The 19,722-nt window shown below is 46.3% G+C and overlaps 1 protein-coding gene across 3 annotated transcripts in view; it reads left to right on the forward strand.

The window, feature by feature from the left end:
• Positions 1-1,508: 1,508 nt before the first annotated feature.
• The window catches only part of PLCG1 (phospholipase C gamma 1), a 168,049-nt gene continuing 149,835 nt past the window's right edge, over positions 1,509-19,722 (forward strand). For 2 of the 3 annotated variants that reach the window (XM_029611381.1, XM_029611382.1), the window contains exon 1: positions 1,512-2,497. In XM_029611381.1, coding sequence (XP_029467241.1) covers positions 2,281-2,497 — 217 coding nt within the window. In that variant the 5' untranslated portion in view covers positions 1,512-2,280. Of the gene's footprint in view, positions 2,498-19,722 lie in introns of all 3 variants that reach the window. The other variant, XM_029611383.1, reaches the window with a different exon arrangement.

Genomic DNA, 19,722 nt, shown 5'->3' on the forward strand with positions numbered 1-19,722 from the left:
CCCCCAGCACCAGGAGTTTTCTTCTTCTGCCCCTCCCCCCATCCAGCCCTAGTAGTATTCCTCTTCCTCTTCCCTTCTCCCTCCAGCCTCAGAAGCATTTTTCTTCCTCTCTCTCCCCTAACCCCAAGATCCAGAGTGTGCTGAGAAAGTGATAGAGAACATTTTTACAGGCTCCTGCCGCTACAGGTGAGTTCCTGGAAGCGCAGTTGGTGGTTTTGGCCCTGCCAGCAACCCAGCTGAGGGGCTGCTAAAAGCTGCCACCAAGAAGAGAGAGCTGGCAGAAAAAGGGGCAGGGAGCACATTGGCAAGGTCCTGCCATTACAGCAAGGCTTGAACTGCAGTCGATGCTGATGTAGTACAGTTCTGCTGCTAAGTAACCACCTAGTCACGTGACGACAAGCCCATGACACGTGTCAAAGGTGACACACCACACTGTTTTGGATGATACACCAATACCTGACAAAATTATAGGACCTCTGTAATTCCTCCAAATAATCTATTTAGACCAATTATTTGACTTTTTTATATAATACATAGTACCAGACAACATGATGGAACTGTTTTTTTTTTTTTTTTTTGTAAATGAATATGGAAAGAATTCTGTCTGTATTGTTGGGGGGTGACACACCAGCAGAGTCAAGTTAGGCATTTTTGATTCGCTGAGCATAAAAGGTTCGCCATCACTGATCTAGTCTGCTTAGTGCTTTCGCCAGCCTTGTTCCTGTACCCCAGCTGTGCCTGCTCCATCAGGTAATGGAGTTCTTTCTGCCCTATGTTTCCTCTGGCTCCTCTTTCCCTTCTGTATTGACGATGTGCAGTACTGAGCACACAGCATCATAACCATTAGAGCACAGAGCTCTGACCTTAGGTAACACCAGGCTGATTCTCCAGCAGGCATAACGTGACCATGGGCAAGGCCGGTAACTTCCTTGTGCTGAAACTCGAAGATACCAGCTCTCAAGAAGCAGGGACATTACTTACCACCTTATAAACAGTTTTGCACACAGCTGTGTCCACCATTTGCGTTACAGAAGTAATTATTGGCAGCAAATTAAAGTTAGCCCACAAATTCACTGCCGCGTAACATTTTATGTTTAATAGTAATAATGTTACATTTAGAAGAAGAAATAATTACAGAGTTTGGGCGTAAAAGAAGTGGTGGAGGGGTAGAATGGGCCTTTCCTTCGGAGAGGTGGGTGAGGAGAATAACGAGCATGATGCCATAGTTAGACCCAGGTCCAATTAGTGTAAAACGCAAACTATTGTGTTTTATTTTTTAAAAAATCCCATATCGCCACCATTTGGACTACGGCGAGGAAATGAAGTCAGGATATGTGAGCAGCAACTGGCTCCTGCTCCAATTCGCGCGCAAATTATTTCCTATCAGCAGTGGCCCTGGTAAATGATCGAGAGATCCTCCTCCACAGGAGGGAATCCTCTTTTTCCGTCCTCCTGATCCTGCACTTGTCCTACAGGTGGCTCTCTAGCTTAGTCCCCCCTCTTCAGCCTTTCCTGCCTTGCAAATTTTTCTTTTTCCAAATACGTGTGCGGATTCTTAGCTCCCTTGCGCGCTACAGAAGAACCGATTTTCCCTTGCCTTACAAAAATGCTGCTGACGCGCCCGCATTCATAGCGCCCCGTGCTCGGTAGAACAATCAGTTTCCACCCTAAGGAAACAGCCCGACCGGCTCGGCAGCCCCGCGGTGGAAGAGGGGGGTGGGGCAGCCAAGCAGCGCTGCGGTCCCTTTAAGAGGCAGGGGCAGCCGCTCGGCTTTGTTTCGTGGGAGTGGGGGGAGGTGGGAGCAGGAGGGCTGCGATTCCACCTCCTGCCTGCCTCGCTGGCTGGAGGCCCTTTAAATCAAGAAGCGGGGCGGGCGGACAAAAGCCGCGGAAAGATCTCCCTCCCCGCGCGGCGGGGGGTGCAGCCTACCGGCTTTGTGTGGCCGGGGCGCTCGCTCTCCGTCCTTGTGCACGTGCTCCAGCCCGGCCGGGATCCGCGAGAGGGAGCTCGGGGAGCCTCGTACATGCTGCAGCCGGCAGGCAGCCCGGGAGGTTCCGGCCGCTCTGCGGCGAGCAAAGGCGGAGGAGGGCGCCTCCGTCCGGGGAGAGCCGCCTGATTACCCGCGGCAGCCCGCCGGCGCTGGAAGCGAGCCGCCTGCTTTTCATGCCCGAAAGTCTCTCGGCGTCCGGCAGCCGGGGCTCGCGTTCTGAAGCTCTTCCGGCGCCCTGGAGCGCTTCGCCCGCCCGGCGGAGAGTGGAAGTGGCTGCGGAAGCCCGGGCATGGCGGCCGCCGCCGCCTTCTGCAATGGCTTGGCGCCGGCCGGGGCGCAGTCCGAGGCCGAGGTGGCGCACCTGTGCCGGAGTCTGGAGGTGGGCACCGTCATGACCCTCTTCTACAGCAAGAAATCCCAGCGGCCCGAGCGGAAGACCTTCCAGATCAAGCTGGAGACCCGGCAGCTCACCTGGAGCCGGGGGGCGGACAAGGTCGAAGGAGCAAGTGAGTCGCCCTCCCTTCCTTCCTTCCTTCTCCCTGGGTTTGGGCGCTGCTGAGCTCCACGGTTTCGAGCCCTCTGGCACCCCCGGACAAGGCTTAGGCGGGTTCGGGGACAGGGATTATTCATAGTGCAGTTGCTTTTGATGGTTAAATACTTGGCTGGGATATTTCGGATTAGGTGAATTGGGGAGCCCGCCAGAATTCTGTGGAAAGCTGTTCTTGCTGGACTTTTAAACAATTTCTTTGCACAGATCTGTGATAAATGTGTTAGATTAGTCCAATAAAGGGCAGTCGCCTGCAGTGTTAATTCTATTTTCTGACCCTTTATTTCGCTTTTACATATCTTTGTACTCTGTTTAGGACCCCACTGTCTCTTTGCTGTAAACGTTATTTCAGAGGATACACACCTCCCATTATATTTTCGGCTCTGTAAATCAGTGCTAGTGGAATCCTCTTGCAAATATACGTCCAGCCTTCCTTCCGTTGGGATCAGTTGCTGCCTGACCTTCCGCTTTGCTCCCCGTCTCTCCTTTTAAGGTGTCTGGAGGGGCCTTTGCACTGTACAGAGAGGCTCACACTTGGCTGTGCTAGTTTTCTCAATCACTCTGAGTGGGATCAATAGATTATTTTTTTGTTCTTTTGTACATCACTTGATCTAAACAAAGTGAACTTTTCTGGAAAAGTGGATGCACACAGAACTAGCAGGTTCTAAAACCAATGGGCCCAATTTGAAGCATGTAAATGATTTTTAAAGTTGGGTTTTACCTATGTAAGTGAGCTTTTGAAAATTGCTACAACACTAACTATATTTACATATGTAAATCTTTTGAAAATTACCCCATACTGTCTAGGGGAGCTAAGGCTGTACCTATTATTATAGTAATAATCTCCCTTCAGGGAAGGGTGCTGGGGGGCCTGCATCAGTCACATGCCACTACTTCAGCCTTACATTTGAAGTGTAAGCTCCTTTATCCTATATTGTAGGAGAGAGCATACACAGGGCTTTGACTAACCATGGGTGGCTGGAGCCGGAGGCTGAACATTGCTGAGTTATTCTGTTCTGCTCCTGTGGTGTCTCCCCAGCACTGACTTAAGTGTTACAGTTACAAGCCTTTGTGTAATAAAACACTTCTGTGGTCACTCATACTACAGAACCAAAACCAAGAACTTGTATTTTAAATGCAAGGGATTATATGTGTAGTCTAGGTGGAAAACATTATAGCACATTTTGGTCACACTTTTTTTTTTTTTTTTTTTTTGTTTACTGTATCCTTGTTGTTTTTCTTGTCACTGAGCACAGATTCCCAATTAGCAGTGTTTGAGAAGTAAATATATAATTAAAATCAATAAAACAAGTTGAGGGCCCTGCTTTAAAACATCTAATAATTGAATCCAAGTTAATAAACAAAATAAAAACAGCAGCAATAATTGTCAGGTTTTTAATCATGCTGTTGAAATATTCCTGTCGACCTGTTGGATTAGCACATAGTGGATGCAGCCCTACCTTACTGGAAACCATCCCTGTGTGACAGGGAGTTGCTTAGACTTGCTTGCACTATGGCTTCCTGAAATTCAAAGTTTAAACAAATTTGGTGTGAAAACAGAGGATTTATGCAAGCCCCATGTGGTTTCTCTTGGGCTTGGTAGCCCTGTTTTCAGAGTAGCTCCCAGTCACGAGAATTTTCATTGATGCTTCATCAAAAGTCTAAGTCCCAAAAGTAACATGGTTTGTAAATGGTGAGCAGAGCGTTTACAAAACCACCACGTCAGGATATGAATTTTGAAGTTGTTAGTGTTGGTACAAGACTGACCTAGAGCACAGTTGGTCACCTGCGGTAGTACCTTGAACACTCAGACCTACTTTAGGGCTCACCTGTCTTCAGGTATCTCTAGCTTCTTTCTCTGCTATTGTACAAGCAATCCTGACTTCTGTGACATTTTCTAACCCTTTCATGATAGTTAAACTTACCAGCTGAAGCAGAGCTTGGCCTACGATCAACAGATCTGCTGCATATAGGGGTTTTTACACATCTGTACACAATACAGTTATAGAAATAACAGGAACCTAGCATAAAATTAGCATTACAAATTAAATAAAAATTTTAAAAAATCCAACCGACTAGAGTCTTGCATAACAAATATATCATACACTTAGAGCAATATAGAATGAACATGGCAAAACAATCAAAATATATATACAAAATGTAAATAAAAATAAAATGACTGCAGCCAGCTACTAAATATAAATTTCCAAATTCCATTAAGAAATAAATCATAAATCTCACCACTACATCTGCAGAGCCAACACTAGCCTATCCAGACCACTGCATGAAAATCCCTTATTACCTTGGTCACAGCAGGCCCTCCTAATGTCCCAGAATATAAAATGCCTGCCAGAACAGCCAGGGCTTTACTGTTCAATTGGCATCTTGCTCTTGCCATTTTTTGTGTTTGTGATACAAGTTTCCTTGTAGCTTCTGGTGCATGCAGGGAAAGGGATAAGAAATGAGGTGGTGTAGAGTTTAAATATTCTCCATTTCTCTGCTCCCTACCTTAGCATCTTCTCGCATTACTGTATGATAGAAATTGACCAAAAAAAAAAAAAGTAATCTTAAACGCACAACTACAAGCCACAATTTGTGCGTTTTGAATATTCCCTTGTATACAGGGACACCTAAATTTATCTTCTGGGCTCTACTGCATGGAACCACCGGCCCCTCCAGCTGGGACTGTCCTCTCTTCATGACATGTTGGGTGCGCCTCTGTCAGAATCTGGACTGCATTTTATGGGCCAGTACAGTTTCTCTGTATCGGACGTGAAATAATGTGCTTGCATGCCATGCATGGACCTTGCTGAGCAGGGTCCGTGATTCATCTTGTGTGCAGCCGAACGTGGATGCATTCTTCTTATTTTACTGTTTTGAAGAGTACTTTTTTTTTTTTTTTCCCTGCTCTCTTGAAGGGAAATTCAATTGTAATTGAGGTACAAGGGCAAGTAGCAGTATGGCCAGGCAGATGTCACTTTCTGCGTAATAGCTTCCCATAGGTAGGGACCAGCAGCACTCCTGCTTCCTCCCTGTCCCCGTCTAGCACTTTAGCAGCTGGGGCAGGCCTTCCTGTCTCTTTTTGGAATCAAGAAGCTTTTTTTTTTTAATACTTTTGAAAGTGGAGGATTATTTTTTTTTTTTTGTTTTTCATTGCTTGATTGGCTGCCTCCCCCCTCCCCCACCTGACACTGTTGCACATTGCATGTCGCACACCCTGGTGAGTGACTGACCCAGACAGAGGGGGGGGGGCCTGATGGCATTCCCTCATGAATGGGCGGGGGTGGGGTGCAGAAGGGGTTCCAAAAGACTTGGAGAAACAGTAGCCGGTCTGTGGTGTTTAGGTACAAGTCCTGTTGCTTGCCTTGGAAATAACTGCGGAGTTGTAGGAGCCTTTACAAGGCATTTTATTCACTGGCTATACCTAGCTGCCCTTAGCTGCTTTGCCGTGTGGGAAGGTTGTTTTTCTTGGATCAGCTTTTTGTTGGGAGGGATGAAAACATCTTGTGAGCTTGTCTGTTGAGGGTGAAGTCTAAGGCCCCCATTAGCAATCTTTGCTGTCACTATGAGTTACGTAGGTTTTATTTGCTAACCTTTTATTCCTGTACACTGAATTAGGTGAGCGGGAACCAGGATCGTGTGTACTTAAAAACAGGGCCAATGCAAGGGTATTAGGTGACCTAGGCAAAACCCTGGTCTTGACCATCTCCCCCTCCCAAGACTTCTCTATTGGCAGCAGCTCCCGCAGCGTCCCCTTTTGGTGGCATTGGCTCTGGCAGGGCATTTTCTCTCTCTCTCTCTTCCTTCACCCTTGCCTTCTGCCCATGATGCCTTGCGCACACACTCTCTCCCTGCCTCTTTCCTCTATACCCCTTCCTGATTTATTATTTTCCTTCACTCTTACCTTCTAAGGTGCGGCTGTCTCCTGCTTCCGCTGGTGGCGGCCTCTGGCCTCTCCTCCTTTGGCCACCAGCGGGATGAACCCTCTTGCAGGCCCTAGACCCCTCCTCTCTCTTTCTGCTGCTGGAGGCGGTAGGATTTTACCCCGCCCTGCTTAAAATGCAAGGGGGGGGGGGGTGGCGGCTCCCTAAAACTATGTTGAACCTCAGGATGCAGAATACGAACTTGCCCTGAGGGCTACAGATTTATAATTGGGGAAACAATATATATTTCTTTTTTTTTCATGTTGCGTTGGTAATTTTTGGTATCTTGCCGGCTTCAAGAGCATTTTTGTTAAGTCAACAAAAGTAGTTGAATAAGAGGGGACCTAGGAAGTTACCATACTGGTCAGACTACTGGTCTGTCGAGCCCATCTGTCTCCAGCAGTGACCAGTCAGGTCACTTGGCATTATCCAGCAGATCCCTTCTCTGTTTGGAAATAGCCACACCTTCCAGCCTTGGTAGTATAACTGAGCTTATAAATAAAAGGTTTGAACGTGTTTCTGGAGGACCTCCACAGTTTTAGCGATTTTTATTCCCAACCGCGTCTGCTGCTTTACCTTCAACTCCCTCTCTTATTTATTTATTTTTCTTGCAAACTAACAAACATAACTCTGTCCCTCTCACTCCTAAAGAAGGGTTTTAACTACGTATTTACTTTTAAACTTGCTGTTTATGGAAGAAAACCCCCTTGTCTTGTGCTATTCAGGCCTTACAGATGTGACCCTGTCTGAATATTTCTCTCTGGTCCGTTCCATCTCTCTACGGCTTACATAAACTGTACCTTTGAGGTAGATCTAATCAAATATCCCGCGTGCTGTCTGTATAAGAAGTCTGCAGGGTTTTTAAAACTCCAAACTCGTGGTATACAAAACGAATGGGTGCTTTGCTTTCCTGGCTCCAAGGCTGAGGAGATAAGGTCAGGATATCCTCTTATTTTTTTTTTTTTTTTATACCCAATGTCTTTTTAGGATTTATTATGGGGTTTTTTTCTTCCTTATTAATAGCTGAAATTGGTAGGACTTTAAGGAGGGGGGCTAGTCTGTGCGGCCAGCTCTTGATCAAAACATAGTCAATCTATCGGAAGGAATTACTGTTTCTCATGTGGGTGGGGGCGTGGCTCCCCCCCCCCCATTTCAAGTCCAGCACATCCCTTGCTCTGTGAAAGCAGCCTAGATTACAAGTTGGGGGAGCTTGTTGGTTCAGAATAATGAAATGCAGCCTCTTATTGAAGTAAATAAGCATCTGGCATTTTAAATTTTGTGTCTATTGCTTGCTCTGTAAACGTGTGTGTGAAGTGTTAACAAGAGCCATACTTTGGGTGTTGAAGCAATGGTCATAGAAGTGTAACTGAGATGGGAGCATAATGCTGTCCAGATGTCTGAGAACAAAGTGTCGGCTGAGCCATTGCACTCTTGAGGTGGTAGGAGTAAAGACCGCTTAGGACTGGTGTCCCTGGTGAGAACTGGGAACGGAAGGCACACTATTGTACCCATTTGCGATCCTTAATGTATACATCTATGGCTGTGTTTGAATCCAGGTGAATTCAAGAGGCCAAAGACAATAGTCTTGAGGAAACTCCACATTCCTCTCTGTCCTGCCAGACCAACGTATCTATGGGATTCTCCCTCCTTCCAGCCGATAGGGGCAGGATGCATGAACTCTTCCTGTGATGTCGGCTGTATATAGGCTGGCCCAGCAGGGAGGCTGTCGGTAGTCTCTGCCTCCAGCAGATGGTAAATGGCATGGAGATGGTCCAGCAGGAGAAGAGGGGCTCCAAGGCAACAACCTTCCTTTAAGGTCAATTTCCCTAGGAGCCGGGGAATGTCTGTGGAACAGCCTCCATAGGACTGTTCCTCCTCCTCGTCCAGGGCAACCAGTCATTCAGGTCCAAAAAAAAAAAAGGAAGACACAGCCTTGTCGGAAGTACAGGTCCTGTTATAGAGAAAGGCAGGCAGGAAATGTGCTAAATGTGGAGCCAGATTTGTACCAAACATTGTCTCCTTCTGCCGCAACTGCGACAGCAAGAGTCAGACTGCGTCAGAGGGAGCTGGGGCCCAGTGTTGTGAACTTAGCACATCGTGGCTAGCGTGTCCTTCTCGGAATTTGTTAGCTGGCAACAGAGCGCTCGTGACTTTCCTCGGCGTCGGAGGGAGTGGCGGGCCCGGCATAGCAGTGACAAAGAGCAGCGTCCCCATGGCAGGAGGAGGAAGGGGAGTTTTTGACAGACTTCATCTTGGCTATGCATCAAGCATATTGTCAGGAGGGACAGGGCTCCCCACAGGGTGAGCAAAAAAAAAGACCCAGGGTCTCATGGGAAGTTGGCGGCTGGATAAAAAGGCCCTTGTGGATTAAGATGAAGAGGTCTCCTCATCTCAGGAAGAAACTTGGAGGACGGGGAGCTGAAGGACTCGGCAGTAAGACTTTTTTTTTTTTTTTTGGCTAGAATGGCTGGGGACCCTGATTTCTTAGATGTCACAGGTACTAAGCCTTAAGGAGGAGCAAGTTAAGGAGCCCAGAAGGAAGGGAAACCCTAGCCTTACAGAGATAAATAAGCCAACCATGGCCTTACCAATCCATGACATGCTGGTGGCTGAATGGGAGGGCCCAGAGTTTAGGCTCAGGAGCTGTAGGACAATGCAGAAGCTATATTTGGTAGAACAACAAGATTGGGATAGGTTCTTGAGCCTTCCCAAGGTAGATAAGCCAAGAAGACCACAATCCTAGTGGAAGGTGGAGCAGCCTTAAAAGACCTGCAACATAGGAAGTGGAAATGCTCCTAAAGAAGCATTTGAGCTATCATTTCTAGCATTTCAGGGGGATATATGGCAAGAGCATTGGTCATCTGGGCACAGCAAGGCCTCCAGGAGCAAGAAGGAGCAGGCTGCATCAGAAATACAGCAGACTTTGTCCGGTGGAGGCATTAGCAGCCTTTGTGGCAGACACTATGGTATGACCTTTTATAAGGTATCCGCTGAGCATGCCGCAACAGAGGTAGTAGCTAGGTGGCTGTTATGGTTAAAGAACTGGGCAGCAGACTCTGCCTCTAAGATTAAACTGGGGAAGTTATCCTTTTGGAGAAGAACTTGAAAAACTAGTAACCTGGGGGGACTAAGGCTTCTCAGGAGAGGTCCATGGAGATGGTGACCAAGAAATTACAGTTCAGATCTGCTAGAGGTTCAGGCAGCCACACGTCGACATCCAGCCCTTTCAGGGGAAGTGCTCTCTCTTTCAGGACCAATGAGTCCACTATACCCATTGGTCCTGAGTCCATCTGTCTACACTAAGGAAAACGAAACTATCAGGTAAGTAATTTCTCCAATATACAAGGGAAGGTAGTGGCTGAAGCCCTTCCAAGGGCAAGGCTATACAATGGCACAGGGAAGGCCTACTCCTTTCTGCCATCGGTAGAGGGCAGATTACATGAGTCTTATCATCAGTGGGCCGAAGTTACAGAAGACCAAAAGTTCTTTAGTTCTGGTTGATAACCTCCTTGGATGATATTTAAACTCTCATAGGGGAGTCCTTCATTACCAAACCATGCAAGGCAAACAAAAAGGCAGCAGTGCAGCAAACATTGGACAAGCTAATCCACTTACAAGCAATAATACTGGTAGCAGGGGGAAAAGGGAACGGGAGAATATTCATAGTCCCGAAGGACACGTCAGGCCAGTTTTACACCTCAAAGGAGTAAACAGCGTGCTAATTATCCTGCATTTCCAGATGGAATCACTGGAGGCAGTGAAGACTGCAGTCCAGAAGAGAGAACTTGTCATCCCTAAACCTGGTAGAAGCCTATCTGCACATTCACATCAAGAGAGAATTCCAGCGCTATTTGCACTTCATAATCGCAGGGGAACATTTACAGTTCAGGGCTCTGCTGTTCGGGCTATAAGCAGCACCAAGACTCTTCCCAAAGATGATGGTAGTGGTGGCAGCCTTCCTGAACAAGGAGGGAATTAGGGTTTGCCCATTTCTGGATGACTGGCTAATAAGGGCAGGCTTGGTCCAACGGGGTCACCTGGCAACCGAAAGAGTGATACGGGTCTCGGAAGGCTTAGGATGAGTGATAAGCAGAGCAAAGAGCGAGGTGCACCCAACTCAAAACCTAATTTACTTTGGTGTCCATTTCGATACGAAGAGAGGAAAGGTGCATCTCACTGAGAACAGAGTATGGAAGATCCAGGAGTAAATAAGGACCCTGGAGGTACCTACAGGTACCAGGTTCAATGGCTGCAACAAAAGGAATAGTATAATGGGCAAGAGCATATATGCGACCTCTACAGGCTTTGTTACTGGAGAAGTGGTCTCTACAAAGTCATGATACAACAGGAGATTCTGTCTGTCATACCAGGTGAAGAGGAGCTTACCCTGGTGGCTGGTCCTGAGCAACTTGACCAGAGGAACTAATTTGCAGACCCCACCATGGACAACAGCGAGCGGATGCGAGTCACCAGGGATAGGGAGCACATTGCCAGGGGCAAATAGCACAGGGAATCTGGCCTTGGCAGGAAGCTGCACAGTCCATGAATCAACAGGGAAAACAATATAGGTACACTCCAGACAGTGCCACAGCAGCAGCTTATATAAATAAGCAAGGCCTTGGCAGAAGACAGCCCTGGTGATGGCAAGGGTAGAGGCGGCGTTCTTGGAGGTAGCAGTAAAGGACAACACTCAGGCTGACTTCCTCAGCTGGCAGACACTAGAACCAGGGGAATGGGAACCAGCAGAGGAAGCGTTCAGCCTTGTGGTAAGAAACTGGGTGGTCCCCAGTGAGACCTCATGGCCACAAGAGGAAACGCTAAGGTAGCAACTTTTTCTTTCAGTTGCAAGTTGGAATCTGGCTCCAGGGGTAGAGATGCGCTGATGCGAGAGTGGCCAAAAGATACTAGTTTCTGCCCTGGCCAATGTTGGGTAGGGTGATGAGAAGGATATCAAGACATCCAGGTGTAGTGATTCTAGTGGTGCCAGACAGGTCACACAGACCTGGTGAAGTGGAAGGTGTTAGAGCCCATCTCAGGCAGGGTCCAGTTGTCATGGAAGACCCACACAGGTTCTTGTTTATGGTCTGGTTATTGGAAGGAGAAGGATACTCAGGTCAAGTGATAGTGACTCTGCTAAAGGCAAGAGAGAAAACCATGATGCTAACATATGGACGAATTTTGGAAGATATTTGAAAAGGCTTAGTCCCAAGAAAAGTCGAAGCACCGGGGGTCTAGCAGTGAATACACTAAGGATCCAAGTAGTAACAAAATCGTGCTTTAGAGGAAACCTCTGAGGCAGGTCAGTGGCAGTCTGGATGTGGTATGTTTCCTAAGGAAGACCAAGCAGGTGTGGTGGCTGCACAAGCCCATATTGCCACCTTGGGATATGAACTTAGCCCTTAGGACCCTAGCCAGGCCACCATTTGAGCCTCCCAGGGAAAGCTACTGAAGGTCCTGACCCTGAAGACATTGATGCTCCTAGCAATGGGCTCAGCACGAAGGATATCAGAGTTACAAGTGCTGTCGTGCAGGTACCATACTTATCCAAGGAAAAGGTGACAGCTTTTCTAGCAAAGGTCATATCTGAATTCCTTATTAACCAGGGCATTACATTGCCAGGTTTTAAGAAGGTGGCGTGCATAGGGAAATGCAGAGACCTGATATTCTTAGATACGAGCAGGGCACTTCTGAGATACTTGGAGGTGACCAGTGAGTTCAGGAGGTCAGACAGACTGTTTTGGGCTATTCTCAGGCCAGAAGAAATGAGGCAGCATCTAAAGCCTCCTTTGCCCAGTGGATTAAAGAGACAAAAGCAATAGCTTACATAATGAAAGGAAAACCGGTGCTGGCAGGCCTAAGAGCACACTCCATGAGAGCATAGGCTACTTGCTGGGTGGAATATGGGGCGACTGTGCCACTAGATATCTGTAAGGCAGCTACCTGGGCATCAGTTCACACCCTGACGAAACTTTACAGGCTGCTTCTCCATGAGAGAAGGGAGACGAGCTTTACTAGAGGGGTCCTGGAGGCTGCTCTGGGTCGCCGCATCTCAAAAAAGATATAGTTGCGATGGAGAAGGTACAGAGAAGGGCAACCAAAATGATAAAGGGGATGGAACAGCTTCCCTATGAGGAAAGGCTGAAGAGGTTAGGGCTGTTCAGCTTGGAGAAGAGACGGCTGAGGGGGGATATGATAGAGGTCTTTAAGATCATGAGAGGTCTTGAACGAGTAGATGTGACTCGGTTATTTACACTTTCGAATAATAGAAGGACTAGGGGGCATTCCATGAAGTTAGCAAGTAGCACATTTAAGACTAATCGGAGAAAATTCTTTTTCACTCAACGCACAATAAAGCTCTGGAATTTGTTGCCAGAGGATGTGGTTAGTGCAGTTAGTGTAGCTGGGTTCAAAAAAGGTTTGGATAAGTTCTTGGAGGAGAAATCCATTAATGGCTATTAATCAATTTTACTTAGGGAATAGCCACTGCTATTAATTGCATCAATAGCATGGGATTTTCTTAGTGTTTGGGTAATTGCCAGGTTCTTGTGGCCTGGTTTTGGCCTCTGTTGGAAACAGGATGCTGGGCTTGATGGACTCTTGGTCTGACCCAGCATGGCAATTTCTTATGTTCTTATGACTTTTAAGTAATTCCCATAGTTACACTGATCAGGCAGGTACAATTGGAGCTTACCTGGTAACTGGCTTTCCTCAAGTTCTGACAGACCAGTCTAGATCCCACCCAGAAAAAGAGAGGAGGAAAAAAGAATGTTAGATGCACTTACAGGACTGCTTGGCAGGAAAGGGGAGCTCCGTGAGGTGCGAACAGAAGGGTTGCTCTCCTTTTTTTTTTTTTTTTCTTTTCTTGATTTATGCCGGCAGGCAAACCCCTTAGTTGTGTAATTTTTGACTTGGACACCTAAGGCACTCAAGTGCCGCCTCTCCTCAGGGGGAAGGAGCTCAGGCCAAGGGGGCCAGTCTGAAGTGCACCCTGGGAAAGAAGCTGAAGAGAGAATATGTTCTCACTTTTAAGTTAGGTTAGCAGATTTGTGTTTGGAAATTTAAAAAAAAAAAAAAAAAAAAGGAATAATAAAGAAGATACATAGGAGCAGTGAGGAAGCAAGCTTTGGCAAAAGACTGTCTCCCTGCCAGGTCAGCCTATATATAGATGACATCACAGGAAGAAGTGAAAAGAGGGAGAATCCCTAGTCTATCAGAATTTAGGAAAGCTTAATTAGCAGGTAAGCTCTAATCGTACCATAACTTGCCTCCACTTCCTGCCATCTTGCAGTGTCCTGAGTGCAGAAGAAAGTTCTGTGCCAAAATTGGACTCTATATAGGGTGCTCACTAAGCTCCACGTGCAGGGGGACAAGCTGAGTTCCCTAGGAAAAGCAGGACTCTCGCCATGCATACAGGGGGGTAAAACCAGGAGTAGATGAGCCGGGTTCTCCCGCAATTCCATGGGCAGGGTAAGGGCTGCAAAATCTGCCCTTCCCATGGGCTTCCTTGTGGAAGTAGTAGTGGCAGCTCCTTCATCTCTTCCCCGCACCGATCCAGACTTGTTTGGAGGAGGGCAGTGCAATGCCTCGGGCTGCATGGTTCAAACAGTGGCCCTCTGACCCCCCCCCCCAGCAGCAGAAGAGAGCACTGCCCAAGGCACCGCGTCGTCTCTGTCCTCCAAACAACGAGCCGGCCTCGGGGGGGGGGGAAGAATGAGGGAGGGCATTGGAAGGGTTGTGAGGAGAAGGAGTGGATCACTTCTCCTAATCCCTGATATTTTCTCTCCACACCCCCCCCCCCCAACTGTTCTCACTTTTATTTCATTAAGCAGTGCCACAAGAGCTGTCTCAGTAAGGTGGACTTGGATGAAGAACGTTCACATTATCAGTTCCTTTACTCCATCTCCCTGCCCCTTCCTACCTTTCTGCATCGTCTCACGTGCCACAGCCCATTTAATGTACCCTTACTCCACCCGATTTACCTAGTCCTACCCAATCCCTGAATCTCCACTCACACTCCTACCTGATTCTCTGCTCTTCTGCCTTCCCCTTTCCCAGCAGCGAGTGCCAAACTTTCCTTACTCCCCCCCCCCCCCCCCCCCCCCCCCCCCCCCGAAAAGAACCAAATTACTGGTGACACAAGAAATGTCAGAGGACTTTATTTTTGTAAAGTAAAATGCAAATGTGCGTTATTTAATATGTAAATTTATGGAAATCTGCATAATTGTCACATTGTTTTTCCTCTTGCCAGGGAATCTGTGCTTGAGCTGCCTCAGGAGGCTGTGTAGCACAATCCTCAGGAGCACGGATGTAGGAAAGCAGCGGAATAGAAATATTCTGTCACAGACAACCAGCGAGTGTGGGTGCAGGGTTTGAAAAATCCCCTCACTTACTTAGCTTGGGGCCGATGGATCTTTTTCTGTGGCGTCTTTTTCCCTGGTTGGGACTTGGTAAGGCAGAAAGAGGGAGAGAAGAGGAAAGTGAGGGATTGGGAGGGGAATGAGAGGACTGCACCTGAGTGGGGGAGGAGGTGCAGTCACCATGTACTCCCCCCCCCCCCCCCCCTACACGCACCCCCCATAATTTTCCTGCTTGTTCTGGTGCTTGTCTCTCTGCAGGAATATTGCTTTGAAGTAACAGCTGAGTTTTAGCTCTGTAATGGGTCAACATCAGTTGGAAAAAGTTTAAAGACTTTTTTTCCCAATACAAAGAAAGCAGAGCTAATGAGCAACTGAGAAGCTCTTTAAAGTCGGCTTTTGCCCATACCCAGGTCTGGGAACCAAATGGGATGTCAGGATCTCTGTACCTTTCCAGAGGTTTTTCTCTGGCTTTGGGACGCTGTTGGTGCTATTTTGGGGTCTTCATGCTGTTTGTGCTGCTTTGCCCTTCTCAGTGCCTTGAGGTGTTCTTGCCTCTGTGGTTGGTGCTCTTTGCTTCTGCCGTTGTTCAATCTGCTGTGCCCCTTTTTTTGTGCTTTAGGCTGTTCACTTTTCCCTGCCCTTGGTGGCTTGGCTTGCTGATGCATGCCTGCAAGATTCATTTAACTTGGATAGAAAACCCCAATGTTAAAGCCCAAAATAGGATGACGCTTTTCCCCATTCTATTTACTGGAAACAAATGCATGAACTTGGGAATGGAAGCAAGTTAAAAAAAAAAAAAAAAAAGGAAACCTTTTTTTCTGTACACACCCTGCAATGATACCATACATTTTTTTAAAACTTATTAAAAGGGAATAGACAAATGCTTGTGGTGTGATCTTGTTGGCCTTTTGAGGACTACTGTGTTCACTTCCTCAAGCGATGTTGTACATATTGACTGGTTTTATTTCTCTTTATTCCTACAAAGTGTCTAACTCTTTTTTAAAACTCTTTCCATCGGCTCACAAAGGTCCTTTCTCTTTTTTTTTTTTTTTTTCATCCTTCCAGCTAAAGGCTTGTACTGTACCGTACTCTTGTAACCGAGCAGGATGCCGCTGCTTCCAGCGCCGTTCTAGTGCGGACCATTGAATGCCAGCGTCAGGCTCTCCTGCCGCCCTCTAGATTGTGCTGAACTCTGGTCTTCCTGGGTTGTCTAACACTTAGGGTTCAATATTAAACTTTTTTTTTTCCAAATCTTGTTTTTAATGTAAATCTTTCTTTTTTTTTTTTTTTTTTTTCTGAGGAAATGCTTTTGTGTGTAGACCTGCAAGAGTGTGTTAGTTTGGGAGACATGATTGAACTTTTGGGACCATACATTCGAACACATGACATCCTGGTTATGCAGTTGATATCATGTAAAATCTTCTGGTACCTTGTGGTTAAATTTTACCAAACATTCATAAGAGCTTTATTTTACTTCCAGGAAGGCAGACTTATTTCAGGTTTGGGTTCAGTATTAAAGCCATTATCAAAATTCATTGATGTGTACTTGAAATCATATCTCCCTTTTGATTAAATTGTATGTTCGGGATTCTTACTTTATTCAGTTATTACAGAACATCACTATATCTAGTGAGTATATTTGGTTAATTACGCTGGATATAGAATCTTTATATTCAAATATTCCTCAGAGAAGCACTTACTATTATTGAGCGATGTTTGGCACAACGTATTGCACCAATTAGAACTCATACTGCATTTCTACTTCATCTTGCACACTTGGCATTGACTGAAAACGTTTTTGAGTTTGATCGTGTTTTTATTACAAGCAAATTAAGGATACTGCAGTGGGAGCCACTATGGCCCCCAATATTGCCATAATATGTTTCATCTTACAAAGAGCAATTTGTTTATTCATCTGCTCCTTGGTCTGAAGTCGCGCATGGTTACGTTATTATAGATGACATGTCTCTAGTATGGAGTGGTTCGAATGACAGTTTTCTTCACTACTTCATTTTATTTAAATTGTTGTGACTCCCAACTAAGATTCACTTATACTATGGATTGGGAATGTGGATGAGCTTGTCAGTAGGCCATTTTTTGAAAACCAGTAGATTGGAATAATCTTTTGCATGTCTGAAGATTTCATCCGCGTCGTTTGCGGGAGAACATACCAGTAGGACAGCTTCTCCAATTGAGAATCTGTTCTTTGATGGATGATTTCAAATCTAACGCTTTCTGAATTCCGCGAAAGCTGGCGGTGTTATCGCTGCCGGCTTTCGCACCCAATAGTGCCACTGTGAAAGGTGGCACTATTAGGCGCGCTACTGGTGGCGATAACGGGTCTTACCTTATTGCCGCCAGCGAAGTTACCATCGCGTCCGCCCCGACTCCTGCTCTTCCGGTCCCAACTCCACCCCTATCAAGCGATCGCACTCGAAAAGGGACTTTTCGCGTGCGATATCGATAGAAAATGACCCCCTTAGTTAATTACAGACCTTGTAGACCCTTTTAGAGGGTGATGCGTAGTATTCACTTTTCTGACCCAGAGAGCAGAAAGCTTGCACTGAATACAAATTCCTACACATGATTGCTGTAAATCCTCCATAACTTTCTGTTTAGCATTGGGAGGGCTTCAGATTGAAGGATTTTAAAACCTCAAAACTCAAAAGGTAGCAAACTAAGAGTTCTAAATATTGGTTCTTGTTTTAAGGAGGAGTCTCAAGTTGATGGTCTGAAAGCTTAGAGGCAGTGTTGTCATTTGGGAGACCTGACTTTCGAGCCCAGCTCCTGCTGCTTAGCTTGACATGAACTGGGGGTCCTGCAGAGGCGACAAGTGCCACTCCTGGGACTAAGAGTCCCGCAGGCCATCAGACAGCAGCAGCGCTTACTGGTCAGGCTCGGGGAGCAAACTTTCAGGGCTCTGGAGGGAGTTGTGGGCTGTAGCCTTGACCAAGGAATACTCTCTGCAGTGACTTGGGTAAGACCTTGGGACGGGCTAGAGCAGTGGTCTCCAATCCTGTCCTGGGAGTCCATGAGCCAGTCGGGTTTTCAGGATATCCACAATGAATATGCATGAGAGAAAATTTGCATGTACTGCCTCCATAACATGTAAATTCTCTCTCATGAACAGTCATTGTGGATATCCTGAAAACCCGACTGGCTGGTGGGACCACTGGGCTAGAAGGTTAAAAATGGCAAGCCTCAGGTAACTGCAGGAATAATTATGGCACTGTGGGCCCCCAGAGCAGGCTAGTTCCTGTTGCGCTGCCCGTGAAAGGAACAGGAAAAGCTGCCAGGCAAAATGTCTTGACATGGTCAGAGAATGACATTTTAAAGAGGAGGATTTAAAAAAAAAAAAAAAAATATGGGAATGATTGCATATTTGAATATTAGAAATGTAACCTCGCCAAGTCTAGGCAACAGCGTGACCTACCAGTACAAATCTGCATTTGCTGTAGTTTTGGTGCATGTGGCAGGCTGGAATTAGCCAGTTGCCTTGTGAAGTTCAGGGTCTGTAAGCATGTAATGGGTCCTGGGTGGTCTACTATTTATTGCTGCAGTGAATTTATCAGTACTATTTCTTTTTTTTTTTTTTTTTATTGAAGTTTGGCTGGTGATGTAAGAGTTCATGCAAGCTTATTCCAGCTTTTCTTAGCGGTGAGTTCAAAAGGCTCCTTCACCGACTCTCGTATGATAGAAAAACTCTCTCTTAATCAATTCCAGAGTGCTGGGGTAAATGTAAAGAACAAAACCCTTTAATCCTTTGGAGTGTGGTTTAATATTTGGCATATGTTGTGTGATGAAAGGGGAGGTGGGGGGGGGGAGGTGAGAGAGAGAGATTTAGGCCTTTGAACTTGGAAGCTGTTGAAGCTGGCTGGAAAGCAATGTTTTGTAGCAAACAGTGTGTGCGCGCCCAAAACAGAGACAGTTCCTCGTCTTGGCAAACTGCTACAAAGGGTTAAACCTTCCCTCCAGTCACCTTGTTGAGTGAGGCTTGAAGTAGGCCTGAGCTGCAGCAATAAATTCTGGGTAGAGAGAGCCATATTCAAGGTACAGGCGAGCCACCTGCAGAAACAGGTTTTCCTGGCATGTGCCGAACTGCAGCCGTTTGAAAGTACCTTTCCTCGTTGGGGTGTAGTGCTGGCTGTATTCTAGTGCTCTGCACCCACAGGCACCATTTCAATTTCTTTTGACTTTCTGATTCCACCATGTTGACTAATTATTTTTCCTGAATATTAGGAAATGTGTGAGCTGTGGCTTTCTAATCCATAGATTAAGATGGATGTACTGGTGCAGTTTCTTCTGTAGGTTTGCTTGCTAAACGTGCTGAAGTTCCTTTTTTTTTTTTTTTTTTGGCAAGACCACCAGAATAACACTTTTTTTTTTTTTTTTCCTTCCTCCAAGTAAAACTGGCTCTGAATGCTGAGGCATGATTATTTCTGTAAGAAAAGATGGAGACATGGTTAGGGGATCATTTGACTGCCCCTCACACCCCCCACCCCCCCTGCATTTTAATAACTAATGTTTTTTGATTTTATAAACATTCTGTGATTTGTGTGTCTGTACATCTTTTTTTTTTTTTTCTTATGTACTTTTCTCTGGGTGCTCGCGAGTGGGGGTGTCGTCCAGACATCTGTGGTGGCTTCTCAGCGCGAGGACCCGCTGGGGGGATGTGTGTGTGCTGTAATAAGTTATTGATGGTGGAACGTTGTTTCCCATGTGTGCCTTTCATATTGCACAAAGGGTCTCTGAGAGTGAGCCGGACTCCAGTCAGTTGCCTTGGATTCTTTTTTTTTTTTGTGGAATTGAGAATAGGGAGGGACTTTTTTTGCCTCTTTAAAATCCACTGAACAGCTCTCAAACATTGAATATATAATTTGAGCATTTCTTGAGGGAAGCTTTTG

This window comes from Rhinatrema bivittatum, chromosome 8 (genome assembly GCF_901001135.1).
Source record: "Rhinatrema bivittatum chromosome 8, aRhiBiv1.1, whole genome shotgun sequence".
Taxonomy (NCBI): Eukaryota; Metazoa; Chordata; class Amphibia; order Gymnophiona; family Rhinatrematidae; genus Rhinatrema; species Rhinatrema bivittatum.